Source organism: Trichomycterus rosablanca, chromosome 11 (genome assembly GCF_030014385.1).
Source record: "Trichomycterus rosablanca isolate fTriRos1 chromosome 11, fTriRos1.hap1, whole genome shotgun sequence".
Lineage (NCBI taxonomy): Eukaryota > Metazoa > Chordata > Actinopteri > Siluriformes > Trichomycteridae > Trichomycterus > Trichomycterus rosablanca.
The window spans coordinates 8613644-8634268 of record NC_085998.1 but is presented as its reverse complement, the minus strand read 5'-3'; the positions used below and the strand labels follow the sequence as shown (position 1 = coordinate 8634268).

General features: G+C 40.5%; 1 protein-coding gene across 4 annotated transcripts; it reads right to left on the bottom strand.

The window, feature by feature from the left end:
- Window positions 1-382: 382 nt before the first annotated feature.
- Window positions 383-18659, bottom strand: wt1b (WT1 transcription factor b). Of its 4 annotated transcripts, XM_063005122.1 has the most exons (10): window positions 18250-18659; window positions 16557-16664; window positions 14335-14425; window positions 9910-9912; window positions 9564-9635; window positions 5573-5669; window positions 3434-3578; window positions 1040-1129; window positions 862-954; window positions 383-745 (listed from the first exon to the last, which is right to left on the bottom strand). In XM_063005122.1, exons 1-10 carry the CDS (start codon window positions 18620-18622, stop codon window positions 624-626), a joined length of 1194 nt encoding a protein of 397 aa, XP_062861192.1. In that variant the 5' UTR covers window positions 18623-18659; the 3' UTR covers window positions 383-623. The 4 variants fall into 4 exon arrangements, with proteins under 4 accessions (XP_062861192.1, XP_062861190.1, XP_062861191.1 ...); XM_063005120.1 differs by lacking the exon at window positions 9910-9912; XM_063005121.1 differs by lacking the exon at window positions 9910-9912 and having other exon boundaries at window positions 871-954.
- Between the last annotated feature and the right edge of the window lie 1966 nt (window positions 18660-20625).

Genomic DNA, 20625 nt, shown 5'->3' with positions numbered 1-20625 from the left:
CTTTAAAGTGAGTGATATGCTGATTTACAGTGTGTTCATTCTTTTTTAATCAAGTATTTATTTTCACTTGATTTATGTCTTTTTATTCTTTGTTTAAAATGCTGTTTGTGCCATCTTCTGTTCATTTGTGCTGCTGTATAAAAGGTGCTTTATAAATAAATGTTATTATTATTATTGTGTTTTTAAAGCCCCAGCATTGCACAGCCTTTTCCAATATCAAAACATAATTGAAAATGACTTTCCTGTCCTCTGTACTCCTGTAATCCATACATATGCAGTCTGAAAGTCTATCGAGTGTTGAAATATGAATTTAATGCAAAGCATGAATATGAAAAGTCTTTTAATTAGCAAATTGTATATACCAACAAATAGTACACACTTTTATACAAAAATGAAACAGATGAAATCAGTAATGATCAAAAAGGACATGATTTATTGAAGTAAACCAGTCCATCGTCAAGATAAAGGTATATTATTAGCCATTTAATTATACATTTACTCAGACCATCGAATCTTCTGGTTCATCGTACTTAAATATTTTCTCTTATATAACTTCATGGACAGAAGTTGTTCTGTTGTCACTCTGCTGGATGAGCCGTGTATCTCTGAAAGCTTTAGGTTCCTCAGAGAGGTGACGGCAGTCTGGTGATGTTCTTCTCGTGCATGCTGTGGTGTCGGACCAGCTCATCTGAACGAGCAAACTTCTTCTGACAGTTCAGCCAGCGGCAGGTAAACGGTTTCTCACCTGGAACACAGAAAATAACAAGCATGACGTCTGAGAAAGTCCTGCGTAAACATCATCTATAAATAAGTATTGTTGTATTTCAGCTAAAGGATGAAGAGAGAAAAGGGCTTACGCACTTGTTTTACCTGTATGAGTCCGAGTGTGAGTCTTCAGGTGGTCCGAGCGAGAAAACTTTCTCTGACACGTCTCGCACTGAAATGGTTTCACTCCTGCAGGGCAAAAAGAGGGAGAGTATGGACTCAATATTACAGAGAAGAAAGATGTGGTAAAGTGGGGGAAAAGAGGCTATCTGACCTGTGTGTCTGCGCTGGTGTCTCTTTAGCTGGTCTGATCTGGAGAACCTGCGCCCACAGTCTGGGAAGTTACACTGGTAGGGCTTTTCTCCTAAAAAAACACACACACACATTTACTGACCTTTCATATCTCATTAATTATTATTCATTATTGTTATTATTATTATTATTAATAATAATACATTTATATTTATTAATTAATAAATTTTATTCTTATTGATCCAGTGTCTCACAGAAATACTAAGGCAAAGCAGGAACATATGCAAAAGTTAAGGCACCCTTGGTTAGACTGCGTGTTTTTTTTGTTTTTTTTAAATAAAACAACCTTAAAACATTCTCTACAGGAAACAAACTTGTTATTATATAGCACAGAGAATTTGAGCCTCTAAATGTCTCAGCCGTGCTATTGGTCTGGCTCTGTGTTTAACAGACACTACTTGCTGTGTCTGAGAGAGAAAAGGTCTAATAGGGTTTCTCCTCGTTGCTGAATCGTTGCCTGGCTTACTGGTTGGTTCCAACTACCTGTAAAGAGCAGGAAGCCAATTCATTGCAGGGCTTCAAATGCCCCCTGTCCCCTTTCCTTGAGTTCTGGCCTGCACAGAGCTTTGATCATTACACATCGGCCTGGCTCTAAAGTAACTGAGTTTATAATTGATTAATAAAGTGATCTATCTATCTATCAATCTATTACCCATAACAGCTGTGGGATGAATTGAAACATCAACTGTGAGCCAGGCCTACTTGTCCAACGCCAGTGCCTGACCTCATAAATGCTGTTTGTACTAACAAATTCCCACAGAATTTTGTGGAAAGCCTTCCCCAAAGAGGAGGCTGATGTAACAAAAACGAACGAAATTGCAAACAAATGCTTTTATTTTAGAGCTAAAAAGCTTATGGTTAGGTGTCCACATACTTTTGGCAGTACAGTTGCAGCAGCCTAAAAGCAGCAGTTTTTCACAACCATGCATCATGGGTAGACATGTCACACACCCACACATGAACACACACAGGGTCACTCAGGGGTCAAAACCACTCCAGTAACCATGGTAACATCAACACATTTCGGACTCAGTTGCTTAGAACCGGTTCCCCAGTGTGTGTGCACCAACAAAGCAGCACATTAGAACCGGTTCCCCAGTGTGTGTGCACCAACAAAGCAGCACTAAGCATTAACCATAGCTGTTCAGATCTACATACTGTTTGAATCTAAATTATACACTGAAGTAGTTTACATACACTTGTATGTGGATAACTGACCATAAGCTAGTAGGCCATACACTGATCAGCCATAACATTAAACCACCTCCTTGTTTCTACACTCACTGTCCATTTTCTCAGCTCCACTTACTTAGTTGATCCACCTTGTAGATGTAAAGTCAGAGATAATCGCTCATCTATTGCTGCTGTTTGTGGTCACAGGACGCTGCCCACAGGGCGCTGTTGGCTGTATATATTTGGTTGGTGGACTATTCTCAGTACAGCAGTGACAGTTGAGGTGTTTAAAACTCAGCGCTGCTGTGTCTTATCCACACATACCAGCAGACACACCACTAACACACCACCACCATGTCAGTTTAACTGCAGTGCTGAGAATGATCCACCACCTAAATAATACCTGCTCTGTGGGGGTCCTGTCCATTGAAGAACAGCATAAAAAGGGGGCTAACAAAGCATGCAGAGAAACAGATGGACTACAGTCAGTAATTGTAGAACTACAAAGTGTTTCTATATGGTAAGTAGAGCTGATAAAATGGACAGTGAGTGTAGAAACAAGGAGGTGGTTTTAATGTTATGGCTAATCGGTGTAGTTGTTAATATAGTTAACCACCGCCCCCTTGTGGCCAAGACGGTATTCGAATACGAATCCTTTTATTGTCATTGCACATTGTACTTGTACACTTGCACAACGAATTTGGAATGCAACCCCCCCTCTCGGTGCAAGAAAAAAAACAGCAAACAATAAAAAGTACTATATACAAATATGAATATAAAAATATAAAACAGTACTTAAACAAAAAGAAGCAGAACTGGAGCTATTGCACATGTCCTATTCAAATTAAATTAAATTAGAAGTTGCACATGTCCCATTGAAAGTGAAATAAGTGAAATTGCACAATACCCATTGAATGATGCATATTTGTGTCACATATTTGTGTTTAACAGTCTTTGTCTGTGTTTATTCACTCTTCTGTGAAGGGTTGTCTGCACAAAGAATTGATCATAACCCCAAAGAACAGCTTTGGGTTTAACTTGAACATCAATTGTAGGTCAGGCCAGTAGATGCATGAATAAAATAGTAAAAACAAATGTTAGACATGTAAAATGTGTGAGTAGCATGGCAGTGTGTGCATGCCAGTAGAACACTGATACAGGACTGGTACTGCTGATATCCCACCTGTGTGTTTCCTGCCATGCATCTGCAGATGGCAGAATTTGAAGTATCTTTTGCTGCAGCCTGGATATGAACACATGAATGGTCGTTTCTCATTTGGCTCAGCCGACCTCACTGTGGAGGGAGTGATGCTGAGTCGCTTCACATCCTACAGGGGGAGAGAGAAAAAGAGAGAGTGGATGTGGGTGGGTGGATGGAAGGACAAGACAGATGGAGTACCAAAAAATTTTATGAAGAACGTATACCATGCATGTGTTTTCAGGTCTCTCATCACCAAGAATAAGCAGCAACATGTTTAATATATTAAATTAATTTTTTCTTGCAGTTTAATCCTGTTCAGGGTCACAGTGGGCCCAGTGCCACCTGGAAATACTGAGCATAATTAGAATAACACCTTGGACAGAGCAGTCTATTACAGGGCATAACTTACTTGCCCATGTAGTTAGTCACATACACTGATCAGCCATAACATTAAAACCACCTCCTTGTTTCTACACTCACTGTCCATTTTATCAGCTCCACTTACCATATAGAAGCACTTTGTAGTTCAATTACTGACTAGTCCATCTGTTTCTTTCCATGCTTTGTTTAGCCCCCTTTCATGATGTTCTTCAATGGTTAGGACTCTTCCAGGACCACTACAGAGCAGGTATTACTTGGTTGGTGGATCATTCAGAGCACTGCAGTGACACTGACATGGTGGTGGTGTGTGGACATGGTATTTAAAAACTCCAGCAGCGCTGCTGTGTCTGACCACTCATACCAGCACAACACTTACTAACACACCACCACCATGTCAGTGTCACTGCAGTGCTGAGAATGATCCACCACCTAAATAATACCTGCTCTGTGGTGGTCCTGTGGTTGTCCTGGGAGAGTCCTGACCATTTAGGAACAGGGTGAAAGCAGGCTAAAAATGTATGTAGAGAAACAGATGGACTACAGTCAGTAATTGTAGAACTACAAAGTGCTTCTATATGGTAAGTGGAGCTGATAAAATGAACAGTGAGTGTAGAAACAAGGGGGTGGTTTTAATGTTATGGCTGATCAATGTATAAATGGGCAATTTACTGCCAATTAACGCTTGCCAGTCTACCTTCTGCATGTTTTTTTTTTTTGTTTTTTTTTTTTGGGGTTGCATGAGGAACCAATACAGACATGGGAAGAACACTTCTCACACAGAGTGACAAGAAGTGAGAATTGAACCCTTTTCCCACACCCTATGTTGCTGTATAGAGTAAAAACATGAAGTATTTGTATTTAGTTTATGGCAATTGGAACCACCGCAACTCTGACCAGGATAAAGCAGTGAAAAAACATGAAAATGGAATGAACAAATGTCTTTAAGAATGTGCTCATTACCCACCGTTTTGGTTGATGCGTTTCTTTAATTAAAAATGGAAGCTCTGGGCCTCCTCCATTTATACGTATTTATTATGTAGCACAGATAATTTGAGACTCTAAATGTCTCAGCGGTGCTATCGACCTGGCTGTGTCTGGGAGAGAAAAGGTCTAATAGGGTTTCTACTTGTTGCTGAATGATTGCCTGGTTGACTGATTGGTTCCAACTACCTGTAAAAGGCAAGAAGCCAATTTATTGCACGACTTCAAATGCAACTGCCCCCTTCCTTGAGTTCTGGCCTACACAGAGCTCTGATCATAACCCGTAACAGCTTTGGGATGAATTGACATTAACTGTGAGCCAGGAATGAACGAATGTCTTTAAAAATATGCTTATTACCCACCGTTTTGTTTAATGCACTTCTCTGGGCCTCCTTGATTTGTACTAAGTAATCAGGATTGACTCAGGCAATGCAAACCTTTATTCTGATAGAGTTGGTGAAAGGTGATCTCTCTATTTTCTGACAGAGGCTGTTCTACACTCTTCCCTCCACTGTTCTGTTTGTATCTAATGTGTTTCTGTTTTCCTGGATGAAAGCACTGTGTTGAGAAGCTATGCATCCCTGTTCACGTCTGAATAATCAAAGCGAACTACACATTGTAAACTAACCGACCTGACCTTGGCCTCAGAGTCTTTGCCACGGCTGGATGCCCAAGTCGGGGGGAGGGTGTGTGGCCTTTAGCTGAACCTGTGTGTGTGTGTGTGTGTGTTTGTGTGTGAGAGTGTGTTTGTGTGTGTACCTGTGTTTCTCTGAACACTTCGTGTGTCCTGCAGTGTGTGCTGCAGCCGAACATTACAGGAGCGGTGGCTGGTGAATTCTCGAACCCTGAACTTGGACTGTAAGACATTAACAGAAGGAATAAAATGTTAACTTGTTACTGCTCATATTATAATAATATTCAAACAATTTCACCCAGTTAATTCTCATTATACTGTATAATAATACAGTAATGTAAAAAACTAATTGCCCTTTTTTTATTGCGCAATAGTCATACCGAATGATCATTAAACAGGACGTGATGTAACACCAAGAGATTTTATGTTCATCATTCAAATCACTATTCAATTACCCCTGTAAAAATGTAGTTGTCCATTATAAATCTGTGGATTATACACCAATCAGGCATAGCATTATGACCACCTTCCTAATGTTGTGTTGGTCCCCCTTTTGCTGCCAAAACAGCCCTGACCCATCGAGGCATGGACTCCGCTAGACCCCTGAAGGTGTGCTGTGGTATCTGGCACCAAGATGTTAGCAGCAGATCCTTTAACTCCTGTAAGTTGTGAGGTGGGGCCTCCATGGATCGGACTTGTTTGTCCAGCACATCCCACAGATGCTTGATTGGATTGAGATCTGAGGAATTTGGAGGCCAAGTCAACACCTTAAACTCGTTGTTGTGCTCCTCAAACCATTCCTGAACCATTTTTGCTTTGTGGCAGGGCACATCATCCTGCTGAAAGAGGCCACAGCCATCAGTGAATACCGTTTCCATGAAAGGGTGAACATGGTCTGTAACAATGCTTAAGTTTGTTTGTTTGTTTATTAGGATTTAAACATTTTGGTTACATTCATGACAGGAACGGTAGTTACTTATACACAAGGTTAATCAGTTCACGAGGTTATATCGAACACAGTCATGGACAATTTAGTATCTCCAATTCACCTCACTTGCATGTCTTTGGTCTGTGGGAGGAAACCGGAGCAACCGGAGGAAACCCCACACGGACACGGGGAGAACATGCAAACATCACACAGAAAGGACCCCACCTGGGGATCGAACCCAGAACCTTCTTGCTGTGAGGCGACAGTGCTACCCACTTAGCCACCGTGCTGCCCCAATGCTTAAGTAAGTGGAACATGTCAAAGTAACATCCACATGGATGGCAGAACCCAAGGTTTCCCAGCAGAACATTGCCCAAAGCATCACACTGCCTCCACCGGCTCGCCTTCTTCACATAGTGCATCCTGGTGCCATGTGCTCTCCAGGTAAGCGACGCACACGCACCCGGCTATCCACGTGATGTAAAAGAAAACATGATTCACCAGTCCAGACCACCTTCTACCACTGCTCCGTGGTCCGGTTCCGATGCTCACATGCCCATTGTTGGCACTTTTGGCACTTTCAATGTTATTCACTTCACCTGCCAGTGGTCATAATGTTATGCCTAGTTGGTGTAAGTATTAGTTATGATCTTGAAAGCTAGACATCCATCTCTAGAAAAAAGTCAAATATGTTGAAATAGTTACAAATCTATATGTATGACTATAAGGCTCCACTGAACAACAGAGAGAGCGATTATCTGTAAATGAAAACAACTTGGAAAAGTGATGAATCTACCCCAGAGTGGCCAGCCACAGCTTATCCGGGAAATGTATTCTAACAATATGTAAAGAACATGAATTTAATACAAAGGCTGAACTGATATAAATAATCAGGTTCCTCTTTGAGAAATGCTCACTGGTGTGTGAATGGTTTGTTTGAAAGGGTCAGGATGTGTGGGCAGCACCTGATAAACTGCTAAGTCTCTATAAAGCTTTCTTTGTCTTACTAGCTAACCATCTCCTCCTGTTCTATTAGCTAACACTGATTTGCTCATCCCTCAGTCCATCTGTCCATCCTTGTGTTTCTACAAACACTTTAATGTTCATGGTAACAAGAAGGTGCAGATTTGGTGATTTTCCACATGAGCATAAATATTACACATCTTATCCTTATTACCCATTAAAAACCCCACCCTAAAACCTCATACGCCCATCAGCCAACGGTATACCACTCCGATCTCTCTCGCATGCTGCATTCCATCAGAGCACTTCCACCACACCCACGCTCAGATACTTTATCTTCATTCAACTGGTTGACTGAGAAGAACCTTCCCCCTCATATCTACCACCCACCTTCCACCAGTGAAGCTAAAGCGTAACTTCACACTTTTAAATCACACTTTTTTTAAAGTAATTCTTCCGGATTCTTGTTTGTTTTGAACACACCGCTTTATCTTGGTCAAGGTCACAGAGGGACAAAGGGTCTGGTACCACCCAAAAAGGCAGGAAAACAGCTTGGACAGGGCACTGAAATACACTTACATATTCATACACTAACTGGGGCAGTTTATAGCAGCCAATAAACCGTTAACGATACACTCGTTATGCTCGACAGTCCCAATTAGCAGTGTCTTAATGTTTGTTTGTTTATTAGGATTTTAACATCATCTTTTACACTTTGGTTACATTCATGACAGGAACGGTAGTTACTCATTACACAAGATTCATCAGTTCACAAGGTTATATCGAACACAGTCATGGACAATTTAGTGTCTCCAGTTCACCTCACTTGCACGTCTTTGGATTGTGGGAGGAAACTCATGCAGACACAGGGAGAACAGGCAAACTACCCACAGAAAGGACCCCGACTGCCCCGCCTGGGGTTCGAACACAGGACCTTCTTGCTGTCAGGCGACAGTGCTACCCACTTAGCCACCATGCCGCCCAGCATCTTAAAGAAATAAATTGTGGATGGATATAATGCCTGTGAGGCTGTTGTACTATCAGTGAAGGCTCAAAACCAAACACTTGTTTCTTGGTTCTGGTCACATTTTGTGAGAAGATATCAATTTCTTTGGGCTTTCATGCGTTTTCTTACCACCCAAAAACATGCAGAAGGTGGAGTGACTACACTGTGACAGTGACTAGGATGAAGCAGTTAATGAAAAGAAATAAGGAATAAAACAATAACTAAATCAGCACAGTGGCATAGCTAGTCAAGTGGGTCCTGCACAACAACATGGTTCCTGAGGACCTTTGCTTTCTGTCACTGTCTGTGAGGAGTTTGGCATGTTCTGTCTTTTACTTTTGGTACTCTAGTTTTCTTCCAGCTTATAAAAACATACAGACAGTAAATTAGCTTCACTAATTTGGCTGTAGTAGGTGTGAGGCAGAATCACTCTGTGTTGAAATGGTGTCCTTTCTTGGTTTGTGCCTAGTGGCATCAGACCCACCTTAACCCTGACCAGAATTAAAGCCATGTGAAAAGAAAAAGAAAGTCAGATAAATGAAAGATTACACAACCATACTGGGGGCAGTATGGTGGCTCAGTGGGTAGCACTGTTGCCTCACAGCAAGAAGCTCCTGGGTTCGATCCCCAGGTGGGGCGGTCCGGTTCCTTTTTGTGTGCATGTTCTTCCTGTGTCTGAGTGGGTTTACTCCGGGTGCTCCAGTTTCCTCACAAAGTCCAAAGTGAGGTGAATTGTAGACACTAAATTGTCCATGACTGTGATATAACCTTGGGAACTGATGAATCTTGTCTAATGAGTAACTACCGTTTCTGTCATGAATGTAACCAAAAGTGTAAAACATGACATTAAAATCCTAATAAACAAACAAACAAACATCACTAAATTGGCTGTAGTAGGTGTGAGGCAGAATCACTCTGTGTGTGTGCCCAGTGGCATCAGACCCACCTTAACCCTGACCAGAATTAAAGCCATGTGGAAAGAAAAAGAAAGTTTGTTAAAGTGAAACTTCAGATTGAAAAATTTTGTAAATTTGCTGTTGTTTTCAAAATTATTGTATAAACTGATGTGGACGTGAGCACCACACTTGAATGATAACCCTGCATGGATGCTAAAACCAGTATAACTCTTCTAAGTGCAAGTCAGATAAATCAAAGATCACACAACCATGTACTGTGTAAACAATATATCTGAGTATACAGAGTCTAAAAAAGTTTATACCTCTTGATGTTTGATGACAGATGGTTGACAGGGTTCAAGGGCAGACATTCCGTCATTTGGTACAAATTATCACTGTCAGGAAACAAACAAACAAAAGCAGAGGGTCAGAGAAAGAAAAAGAGCTGGTGTCAGTAGTGGTGACTGAGTTTAAATCTCATATTCACATCAAACTTTTTCTCTATATTATACAGAGACAGTGACATCGATGGTCAAGTTTTCTTTTTGTTGTTTTGTTAATTCTCAAAAATAGCTTTAATTAAAAATGTTACAAAATATTTTTGATATTATTTTTTGGATTAAAGATGTCCAGTTCCAGCCCAAAAATGTTTTTTACGCCCCATATCACCCGCTGACCACCAGTTGCTGCAAAGGTAATAAGCACAGTTGCAAAAGGCTTAACCAAGGTAGAACAACACAGTTACTAAATAAACCGAATAATAAAACTTGAGAAATTAAGTTGACCAGGATTGGTTTGTTTTGTACATACTGATGTGGACGCGAGCACCACACTTGAATGATAACCCAACATGGACAATAAAACCAGTATAACTCTTCTAAGAGCAGGTCAGATAAATCAAAGATCACACAACCATACTGACCACACTATGTACTGTGTGACCACCAGTTGCTACAAAGGTTGCAAAAGGCTTAACCAAGGTAGAACATTACAAAACTTACTAAATAAACCAAATAATAAAACTTGAGAAATGACCCAAACCATAAGCTGCAGCCCCAAACAGGACTAAAGAACTGCACTCTACGCTATTGCTAGAAAACACCAAAAACACAGGTGCAGATCTGACAAGAAACAAATAAGCACTTGAGTTCAACTTTACCAGCTACTCAGTCCACCAGTGAGTTACAACCCAAAGGTTCACCAGAGAACCAGACAAGTGAACCCAGCAAACTGGAGGCAAAACAATCTGCCAGGCACTTCATGGACACATTTTGAGACTGAAGGATGCCAGCTACAGAACTAAAATGTTTTAGGAAACAAAAGCTTGAAATCACTAGCCACAGAGTGTGCCAAGACTTGCCGGTCGGTCATCCACATACTGACATAATAGGCTACGTCTCAGGGGGACTGGCATCCTGTGCAAGGTGTGGATGAAGCGGTGGTAAAACATGAAAATGAAGAAGTTGCAAGACTTACAATAATGTTATAGACAAACACTCTCTCATGTTTTCTATGCTGTTGTGTCCTGTGCTGACCTGCTGACTCCACTTCCTGTTTGCCCTGTACATTCAGTGATTTTTTGATTTTAGAACATGTTTTTACTCTGCTACATGTTTCCCACAGGACTGAAGTAATCAACAACCTCTATATCTGATCAAGCACAGCGGAACTGCAGAGCACCAGCGTGCCTGGTACAATGTTGTAATCACATAACGTCATCAGTGTGCTGACAGCGGAGAGGTACTGGGGGGGAAAACCTGCTGAATAAATCCGGGTTAAGAACGTCATCTGTGCTCCAGTATCTGATGAGTATATATAACTGAATAAATGAATGATGGAAAAAACTCACCTAATGTCTAAATGGCAATTATGAACACAGCTACACTGTAACATAAAGCAACCAACAGAGTTCTAAAGAGGCCAACAGAAATGCTTCCACAGTAAATATTTCCCTACTCTAGTTTAAGTAGACAACAGTCACACAAGAACACATATCTGCTGAAACCCTGTTAGAACAAAGTTGTTGTTTTGTTTTTTATGAATAAGAATGTTAGTAAATACATGTTGGTTCTCAGCTTATGTGCTTAGTAAAGAGGTGGGTTTTAATCATCTTTTGACTGTCATTTAAACATTATAAAAAAGAATACATTTTATATATCTGTGAGTGATGGGTGTATCATTCACATTCAGCACATCTTTCTGAGCTGAATTTTATTAAAAATGTATAGAGAAGGCGCTCAGATGGCGCAGTGGTAGCACACCAGAGCTGGGATTTCGAATACATCATATCAAATCTCAGCTCTGCCATCCAGCTGGGCTGGGCGCCTACATGAACAGTGATTGGCTGTTGTTGGCTGATGTGCAGAGTTGAGGACTAATGCTGATCAGGGTGTGGCTCTCCGTGCACGAGGCTGATCCACATATGAACTTGCCTCGTGCAGGTGAAAAGTTGCAGTCGGTACTGCACATGTGTTGGAGAGGGTTCCTCAGTCAGCAGTAGAGGATTGTAGGTAGAGGTGAAGCGTAATGCAATCCGGGTAATTGGATACGACTAGATTAGGGGAGAAAATTGGGGGGAAATTGGAGAATGAGAATTGTAAACAAATTTATAGAGAATTTAGACAATGAAAGTCCATCAGAGAGTTTCCTGTCACACTGGGGAATTAAGACAATGTTGAAAGATGAGTGGGTCAATCTTTAAGGCTGTTGTACTTTTGAAGTTGTAACTGGCAGTAATGGCTTTGCAAACAACTACATTGAATAAAATGTGGTGTTTAAATTAAGACTATTGCCATGGTGTGAATATTGGAGAGACCAAATCTACCTATTGGGATTCCTGCCATTCTAAAACATTCTCATCATGTAAACTACTTATGGGAACACGACAGATCCCAACTTTAAGCAAAGCTAGTAAGTGGAATATATTTGTTTATCATTTTTACATCAGTATATTGGGAAGGGAGCGGCACGGTGGCTCAGTGGGTAGCACTGTTGCCTCACATCAAGAAGGTCCTGGGTTTGATTCCCAGGCGGGGCGGTCCGGGTGCTTTCTGTGTGGAGTTTGCATGTTCTCCCCATGAGTTTGCATGTTCCTCCCACAGTCCAAAAACATGCAGTCAGGTTAATTGGGGACACTGAATTGCCCTATAGGTGTGTGTGTGTGTGTGTGTGTGTGTGTGTGTGTGTGTGTGTGTGTGTGTGTGTGTCTGCCCTGCGATGGACAGGCGCCCCGTCCAGGGTGTTACTGTGTGCCTTGCGCCCACTAAAAAGCTGGGATAGGCTCCAGCAACCCCCCCTCCCCATATTCATATAAATATATTTCAATATTTAGTGAATCTACGCACTGAATTTATGCTAGTTTCATCAAATATTTTTTTTCTTTTCACACAAAGCGTGTTTCCTGAATTTCCAGGAACTCCCAAGGTTAAAAAATATTGGCTTCTCTGGTTCTGGTGGGAACTGGCTGAACACCATGCTGTATGAGGAAGGGGGCATGGCAAAAAGGCTCCAGACTCTTATCAACCGCAGTTCTGATAAATTGGGTTCTCGGTGATCTCCCCTATCTCAAAACAATATGAGAATGCAATTCGGAGAATTCTGAGCCGCTAATAAGGAAACATACCTACTAGCTTGTGCTTGTTCATTTGTTTTGTGGTGTCACGATGCTCATTAGCCATCTCTCCCCTTTTGTATTTTCAAAAGTTCACCTCGACCTTACCCTGAACACTTCTCTGTGTCTCTTGGGAAGAAAAAACTGAGAGGGAAATGGACAGTAGATCACACTGAGTGCATTTTGGCATGATGTGTAAGTTCTAACCTTTACACAGACATCACGGCTCCTGTGGAACAACACTGAAGTTCTGATTCATTCAGCAGCACAATCTGATATTAAAACTGTTGGGTTGTGTCAATGTCTCAGGGTGATACTAGCCTAGCTGCTCAACAAACACAATCCATGTCTGAGGGATTGAAGGATAGAGTTTATGCTCATCACTACTGCCAGTAAATCCTGCTGTCTGGTCAAGGTGTTGGTACAGGTGGTGGAGATGCACGTAGGGCATAGCATGACTCTCCGTATGCAAAATGTCTCGCGAGAATCCACCGCTAGGTGGTGATTTAAACAGCCAGTGACTTCATGTGTTGAAAGGGGTGAGTGCCAGTCTGCAACTCTTCTGATGTGATACAAGCAGAAGAGAAATAGTAATAGGGAATCAGAAATGACTACATTTGAAGGAAAGGGGGAGAAATGCAAAAAAGAAAAGGCTAAAAGAGTAATTGACCACAATGTAACTATTCACATACTGACCGTACAAAGGTGTTTAATACAAATACAGGAGTAATACAGGAGGTTTTTTTCTATTCACCTCCCTTCTGTTTACTTAATGCCCCCTTTTGGATTGAAGGGTGATAAATGACCACTTACGAGAGTGTAGTATTTAGTAACTGAAGAATTTTGGATGATTATTAGCGAGCCAGGTCTCATCCGACATCAGTGACAGACCTCACAAATGCGCTTTTGACTGAATGGACAAACATTTTCACAGACACAGTCCAAAAAACTTGTTGAAGGCTGTGACCCTGCTTCTGGTCATGACTGTAAGGAGTTTGGAATGTTCTCCTTGTGTCACTGTGGGTTTCTGTTATCTTCCTCTCAAAAACATGCAGAAGCTTTATTGGCTACTTTAAATAAGTGAGCGAGTAAATGTGAGACTATTTGCTCTGTGTTGAGTACTTAAGTCACGCATCAGCAGAACCTGTCATTTACACTAAATGTGATGTCATGTAAGCATTAAATTACATTAGCCCACTACCGCTGGGATACAGGGTTCAAATCCCCAGCGGTGCTTTCAGCCAGGCTATGTCTTAGGAGGGGGAAATCGCCAAGGCCCTTTGATGGATTGGCATACTGTCCGACGAGGTGTGTTACTGCATTACACTTAGTGATTCTGGGGGAACCGGACCCACCACAACTCTGGCCAAGATAAAGCAGTGGTAAAACATAAAAAATACAGTTAAATAAATGATGTCAGTTTGTGGTGGTTGGTAAACTTAATAGAAGTTCAGTTGAGCCGTAAAACAGAACAGCAGTCGTACCTGTTATAGGTGTTTCGTAACAGCAGAGTCTGGCTGTCTGTGGGGGCATGACACCCATAGGCAGGGGGTGGCGTCAGGTACTGTTGCTCATCTGCAAAAGTGAAAAACATGTAATAGTTTTTAATCATTACTTGTTATTACTCTCTTTATATAATCAAGTCATCCCCTTCCTGAGATAATTATCAGACACCGACAGACGTTAGCAATTAAAGATGCTGTTTGTAATTTTAAAGCCCTTTACTCCATGTGATTCTAGAATCCTGCATCTTCCGCACACCAACCCGCCCTCTCTCTTGAAATAACATGATGCAAAAAGAAAGCCTGAAAATGTAATCACTGAGATACACTGAAGATCAACCTCACAAAACACTTTTCCAGATTACAAACAGCACCCTGTACACATTTTATTTTGGTTTCTATCTACTGATCCCTGATGTTCACATGCCTATTTAATTCCGCTTTATTACACAGATTCTCAATCATGTGGTCATCTGAAATGGAGACTGGGTCTTAGCAGACAGTCAATGTAGAGTTCTAGGCAAGTAAATGTAACATATGTCATTGTTTATTACAAATTATTTACTAGTTCATTGTCTGCTTTACTACTGCTTTATTATGGTCAGGGTCACACTGGGCTTGATTAATTGGATGAAAGACCCCAAGCAGGTCACAAGTCCATCACAGGGCAGACACACACAAACACATTAACACACACTTACAGTAATTTTAGTAGCTCCAGTTGGCCTGACTGCATGTCTTTGGACTTGTAGGAGGAAACCGGAGCACCCAGAGAAAACCCACACAGAAAGAACCCCGGTTGCCAGGCTACGGAATTGAACCCAGGCTGTTCTTGTTGTGAGGCAACATCGATACCCGCTATGTCATGTAAAGTGAACCCAACCTATTGTACATGTCCACTTGCATTTTCTCTGGCCGCATAGTGCCGCTCTGCCTCTCTTTGCTCTCTACTGGTGGTGAATCTGTAAAGTCTCTTTGGTTTCAGTCAAAGAATAAATAAAGTGAATGCCTTTTATTTGTCATATATACATACAGAAGTTCAGTACAACTAAATTATTTCTTGTTTAAAAGCTGGGGTCAGAGCGCAGGGTCAGCCAATGTTCTGTGCCCCTGGAGCAGACAGGGTTAAGGGCCTTGCTCAAGGGCCCAACAGTGGCTGTATGGCATAGCTGGGATTCGAACTCTTAACCTTTCAGTTGATAGCTCAAAGCCCTACCACTGCCTCACTGTTATTGTGTATAAATTTTTTTCCTATAAAGTTTGTGCCTGATGGTTAAACACAGAAAGCTAGACCCTGGAGAACATTTGCTTGGCTCTCTCTTGCTGCAACTGTTCCAGGATCCAGCTGAGGAAACAAGTGGGATGTAAGACACAAAGCTTAGTATAAGCATTCAAATGTATATAAAAAAAGGACATTAAGCAATCTGGCTTTTGTAAATATGTTTTGTTGTTATGGTTTGTTCGCCCTAATCCTGAATAAAGAACATAGTTTAGCTATTTTTTGTGGAATATGCACTATATTCCACTAATGTACTGGGAGAAAAAAACACACATGGAGGGGAATAGATTTAGCAACATTTTGAACCCTTGAAATAAGGTCACTGGTCAAAAAGGTTGGAAGTTTCTACATTAAAATGTTTATGAATGCAACACGTAGCAAGCATAACCATTTATCCCGGTGCACTAATAAATCTTCTGCTTAAATTCTTTAAAAAAAAACAGAATCTGCACTCCTGGTTTCCAGTGTAGTTGTAAAACAAAGGTCTATACAGGAGGTCTAACAGATTGCTCCTAAGGGAGAAGATAACAAGTTATCAAAACAGAGTGTGTGCTCTCCAGTCTATAAAGCATTTTTAAACCTCTAACACAGATTTCTTTTTTCTATCTGGTACTAAGAGATCAACCTCCTTAGAGTCTGATTTCATTACAATGATTTTCAGATCAGATCTATATTGACGCTTTTTCTCCAATTCATTTCATAAAAAAGAGAAATCATTACATATTTAATGTGTCTCATATTTGGGCAAAGGTGTTTTGGCTTTGGAACGCCCACTGCATTATTAATAAATAGTCAAGTCAGATTTATTAGTATGGTGTGATTTACAGTCGACGTGGTCTCAAAGCAGCTTGACAGATTCCAGGTTTAAAACCCTCTGTTGAACAAACTTAAAGCAGAACTGTTGCAGTGTGTCAATAGTCCTTACCTACAGTGGACTGCAAAGTGTCCTCATGTTTAAAATGGTGAGAACAGGGAAACGGATGAGAGGGGTGGCTGGCAGACTGGGGGAAACCTGGAGTGCCACCCAAATCTGCTGTATATATGAAGGAGAGAGAGTGTGTGTTAGTTTGCTACATCTACACATGAAATAATCAATACAAAAAGGCAAAGAGACTCGATTTCTTATGGTTTGTGTGCATGTTAAATTTAAGACTTTTAAGTATCGTGTTTTTAATGTTCAGTTTTATAATTAAATGTTTTTTAAGAAAATGCAGTTTCTTTAAAAAAAATTACAATGTTTTTTATCTGAAACCATGATGCTTTGTGCTCTAAACATTTCTTAATATTTGATTAATTCAGATCCATAATATGTGAACAGCAGCTTAAAGAACATTCTGATAAGCAGCAGATCAAATCCACCTGCTTAAAGTCACTGATCATGAGCTTCAATAGAAAGGACAAGACTCTGAAATCTGACCTTTCATACAAAGGAACTGACTTGGTCACTTTTATAAATGTGCCTGCTTGCTTTTTCTAGTAGCGCCAAATACTAAATAAACAGAAATTGATGTATTTTATACTTATACTGTTTATTTAAATGATTTTGCTGATTAAATGATTTGTAATAAAAGCATTGAAATAAATTTGAGGAAATGTGAAAAATAGAAGCAAGTTAACTAGTGGCCTCAGACTTTTGGTCTCACCTGTATATTTATGCATTTTCTCAAATGATATTTTGATAAAAAGTACTACTTTAATGTGATAAAGTTTGTACCCCTCTGAATTACATTTTTAGGAGTTTAATGACAAAAATTATTATAATTATGCGATGATATGTTTCAAATCCATGTAATTGCTAAATTGTATCCTTATTATTAAATAATTCGCAAAAAAAATTATAAGGTTATTTATACAAGGCAGTCAACATAATGTGGCTCGGCAGCACCCACACAGTAAATCTGTAAATATTCTGGTACTCCTGTATGTTTGGTTGAGATTTTGTTAGATAATATAATTTATAAAAAGCATCTACATCTATTGTTTAGATTCAACATGATTTTTAAAATTAACAGACATAAAGAATAAAATTATAATACACTATGATGTAACCAAATGCTTTAGCTACACAAAAAACTCAAAAGGATTTCATAAACAAAATAACATTAATATTTAACTGTACAATGATAAGTGTGATCTATCTAAATTCCACAGGATCCCACTGTTCAGCCAGATTCGTCTTATTTTATATTTATAAATTATTAATTAGCAGTGATACACAATATGATGTGTGTATTCAGCAAAAAAATTAAAATAAAAAATAATTAAATAAAAAAATATAATAATAAAAAAATATAAAATTAAATGCAGTCTCTAAATTTTACAAATAAAATTAATTCCCTACAATGATGCAATAAAAAATATTTTTGGGACATTTTAGTTTGTGAGGCTTTATAATTGTTTGGTTATTGCTGCAATTCACAAAAAACATGAAGCTTTCATATAATTATTTATAGCATATATAGGATCTTTTGTGCCACCATTAAGAACTTGATCAAAGTTCTTCTGGGATTTAAAATGAATCATTGTAAAGAACCATGGCCAAGGAGAATTTTAAATAAAAGAGGTCCCCTGTCTAATCATCATATTTCAAAAAGACTGGACAGTAAAAGTTCACTTACTCTGGGTTAGAGGATTATCCATACTTATATACGGGCCACTGCTGAGCACTCTGCTTTGTCCATTCATCGGTTCAGGGAACGTCCCATACCTGCAGCCTCCTGCAGACAGCTGCCCTGAGAAGTGCACAGTGAAGGCCCCGAAGGTGCAGTGTGGGTCATCATGGGTGTCCACTGCCCCCCAGCCAGGCTCCTGCTTGATGAAAGGTGAGGGCAGAGCCGGGTATGGAGGGCTGGGGTTAAAGTCCATGATTGGGTTCCACTGTGGAGGTCCGCTTTTGGGTGTTGGGAGAGCAGGGAGAGTTGGGACAGATGGCATAAGGGCAGTCAGGTCTCGCACCTCCGATTCCATCAGCCCACATGCCTCGGTCAGCATTTAAGTAACTAATGAAGAAAAAAGAAACAAAAGGCGGTTTTGGGATCTGCTCAAGTTTCGTGGAGACGATTCAGTTTGCTGAGAAACATCAATCTGGTGCTAAAGCAAAGACATGCAGGGTTCTCCTACATAATGAGCACTGTGGATTCCCTTGGTTCTTCTAAATCTGGTTCTTCTTTATCTGGTCATTCTGTTGAATGCAATAAGGAAAAGTCTGAGAGCCTGTAAGGAGAGTGTTAGGAGCTGTTCTGATCCTTAACCATGTCTGGAGCTGGACAGTGTGGGTCGTATCTGAAACAACCCTGGAGGAGGAGTCATTCCTCTGGGCAGAACTTTGTGCATCTTGACAAGTATCATGATACATGTGTCCGTGGGGGTGTTTACAAGAGTTGGTGTTCTATTTCATCACTACGCCTGAAGTGCTTCTGAACAATAAACTATCAAACAAAAAATGGACCAAAGTACCCTGGTGAAAAAAAAAGTATACTTAAGTATACTAATTTTCAATATGCACTGTGCACTAAAGTATATTATTGTCACACTAATAATCAATACACTTAAAGAGTGCTAAAATGGAACAACTATTTTTGTACTTAATATACATACAGTGTATCACAAAAGTGAGTACACCCCTCACATTTCTGCAAATATTTCATTATATCTTTTCATGGGACAACACTATAGACATGAAACTTGGATATAACTTAGAGTAGTCAGTGTACAGCTTGTATAGCAGTGTAGATTTACTGTCTTCTGAAAATAACTCAACACACAGCCATTAATGTCTAAATAGCTGGCAACATAAGTGAGTACACCCCACAGTGAACATGTCCAAATTGTGCCCAAATGTGTCGTTGTCCCTCCCTGGTGTCATGTGTCAAGGTCCCAGGTGTAAATGGGGAGCAGGGCTGTTAAATTTGGTGTTTTGGGTACAATTCTCTCATACTGGCCACTGGATATTGAACATGGCACCTCATGGCAAAGAACTCTCTGAGGATGTGAGAAATAGAATTGTTGCTCTCCACAAAGATGGCCTGGGCTATAAGAAGATTGCTAACACCCTGAAACTGAGCTACAGCATGGTGGCCAAGGTCATACAGCGGTTTTCCAGGACAGGTTCCACTCGGAACAGGCTTCGCCAGGGTCGACCAAAGAAGTTGAGTCCACGTGTTTGGTGTCATATCCAGAGGTTGGCTTTAAAAAATAGACACATGAGTGCTGCCAGCATTGCTGCAGAGGTTGAAGACGTGGGAGGTCAGCCTGTCAGTGCTCAGACATATGAGCTGCAGTTCATTGAGGGAAACATGAATTCCAACATGTATCAAGGAATCAAGGAATCAAGGAGGGTTTATTGTCATTCACATCACATGTGGTACATGAGGTGGAACGAAATTATGACCCAAGGTCCCAGTTACACCCAATAAAATATCTAATATATACAATACAAAAGAATAATCATAGTATGAAAAATATTTACAAATATAAAAAGTAGAAGTAAATGTAGCAATGTAAAAATGTAGAAATGTAAAAATGTAGAAATGTAAAAATGTAGAAATGTATCAGCAACATGAACAATAAGAGTGCATTTAACTTATAAGCATGGGTAGTAGAACTGAGTAGCAGCATAATAAAATGACCAAGTGCAAGGTGCAAAGACAGTGTCTTATTGTGCGTAAATGTAAGGTGTCCAAGTGTACTCTGAAAGTGTCAGTGCAGAGTGTTTGGCGAGGTGGAGTTTGAGAGTCTTACAGCTTCGGGAATGAAGCTGTTTCTCAGTCTTGTTGTTCTACACTTAATGCTCTGCAGCCTCCTGCCTGAGGGGAGCGGGACAAAAAGTGAGTGTGCTGGGTGAGTGGGGTCCTTCATGATGCAGGTGGCCCTTTTCCTGCATCTGGAGGTGTAGATGTCGGTGGTGGTGGGGAGGTTGACTCCGACCGTCCTCTGTGCGCCTTCACCACTCTCTGCAGAGCTTTCCTGTCTGCAGCCGAGCAGCTTCCATGCCA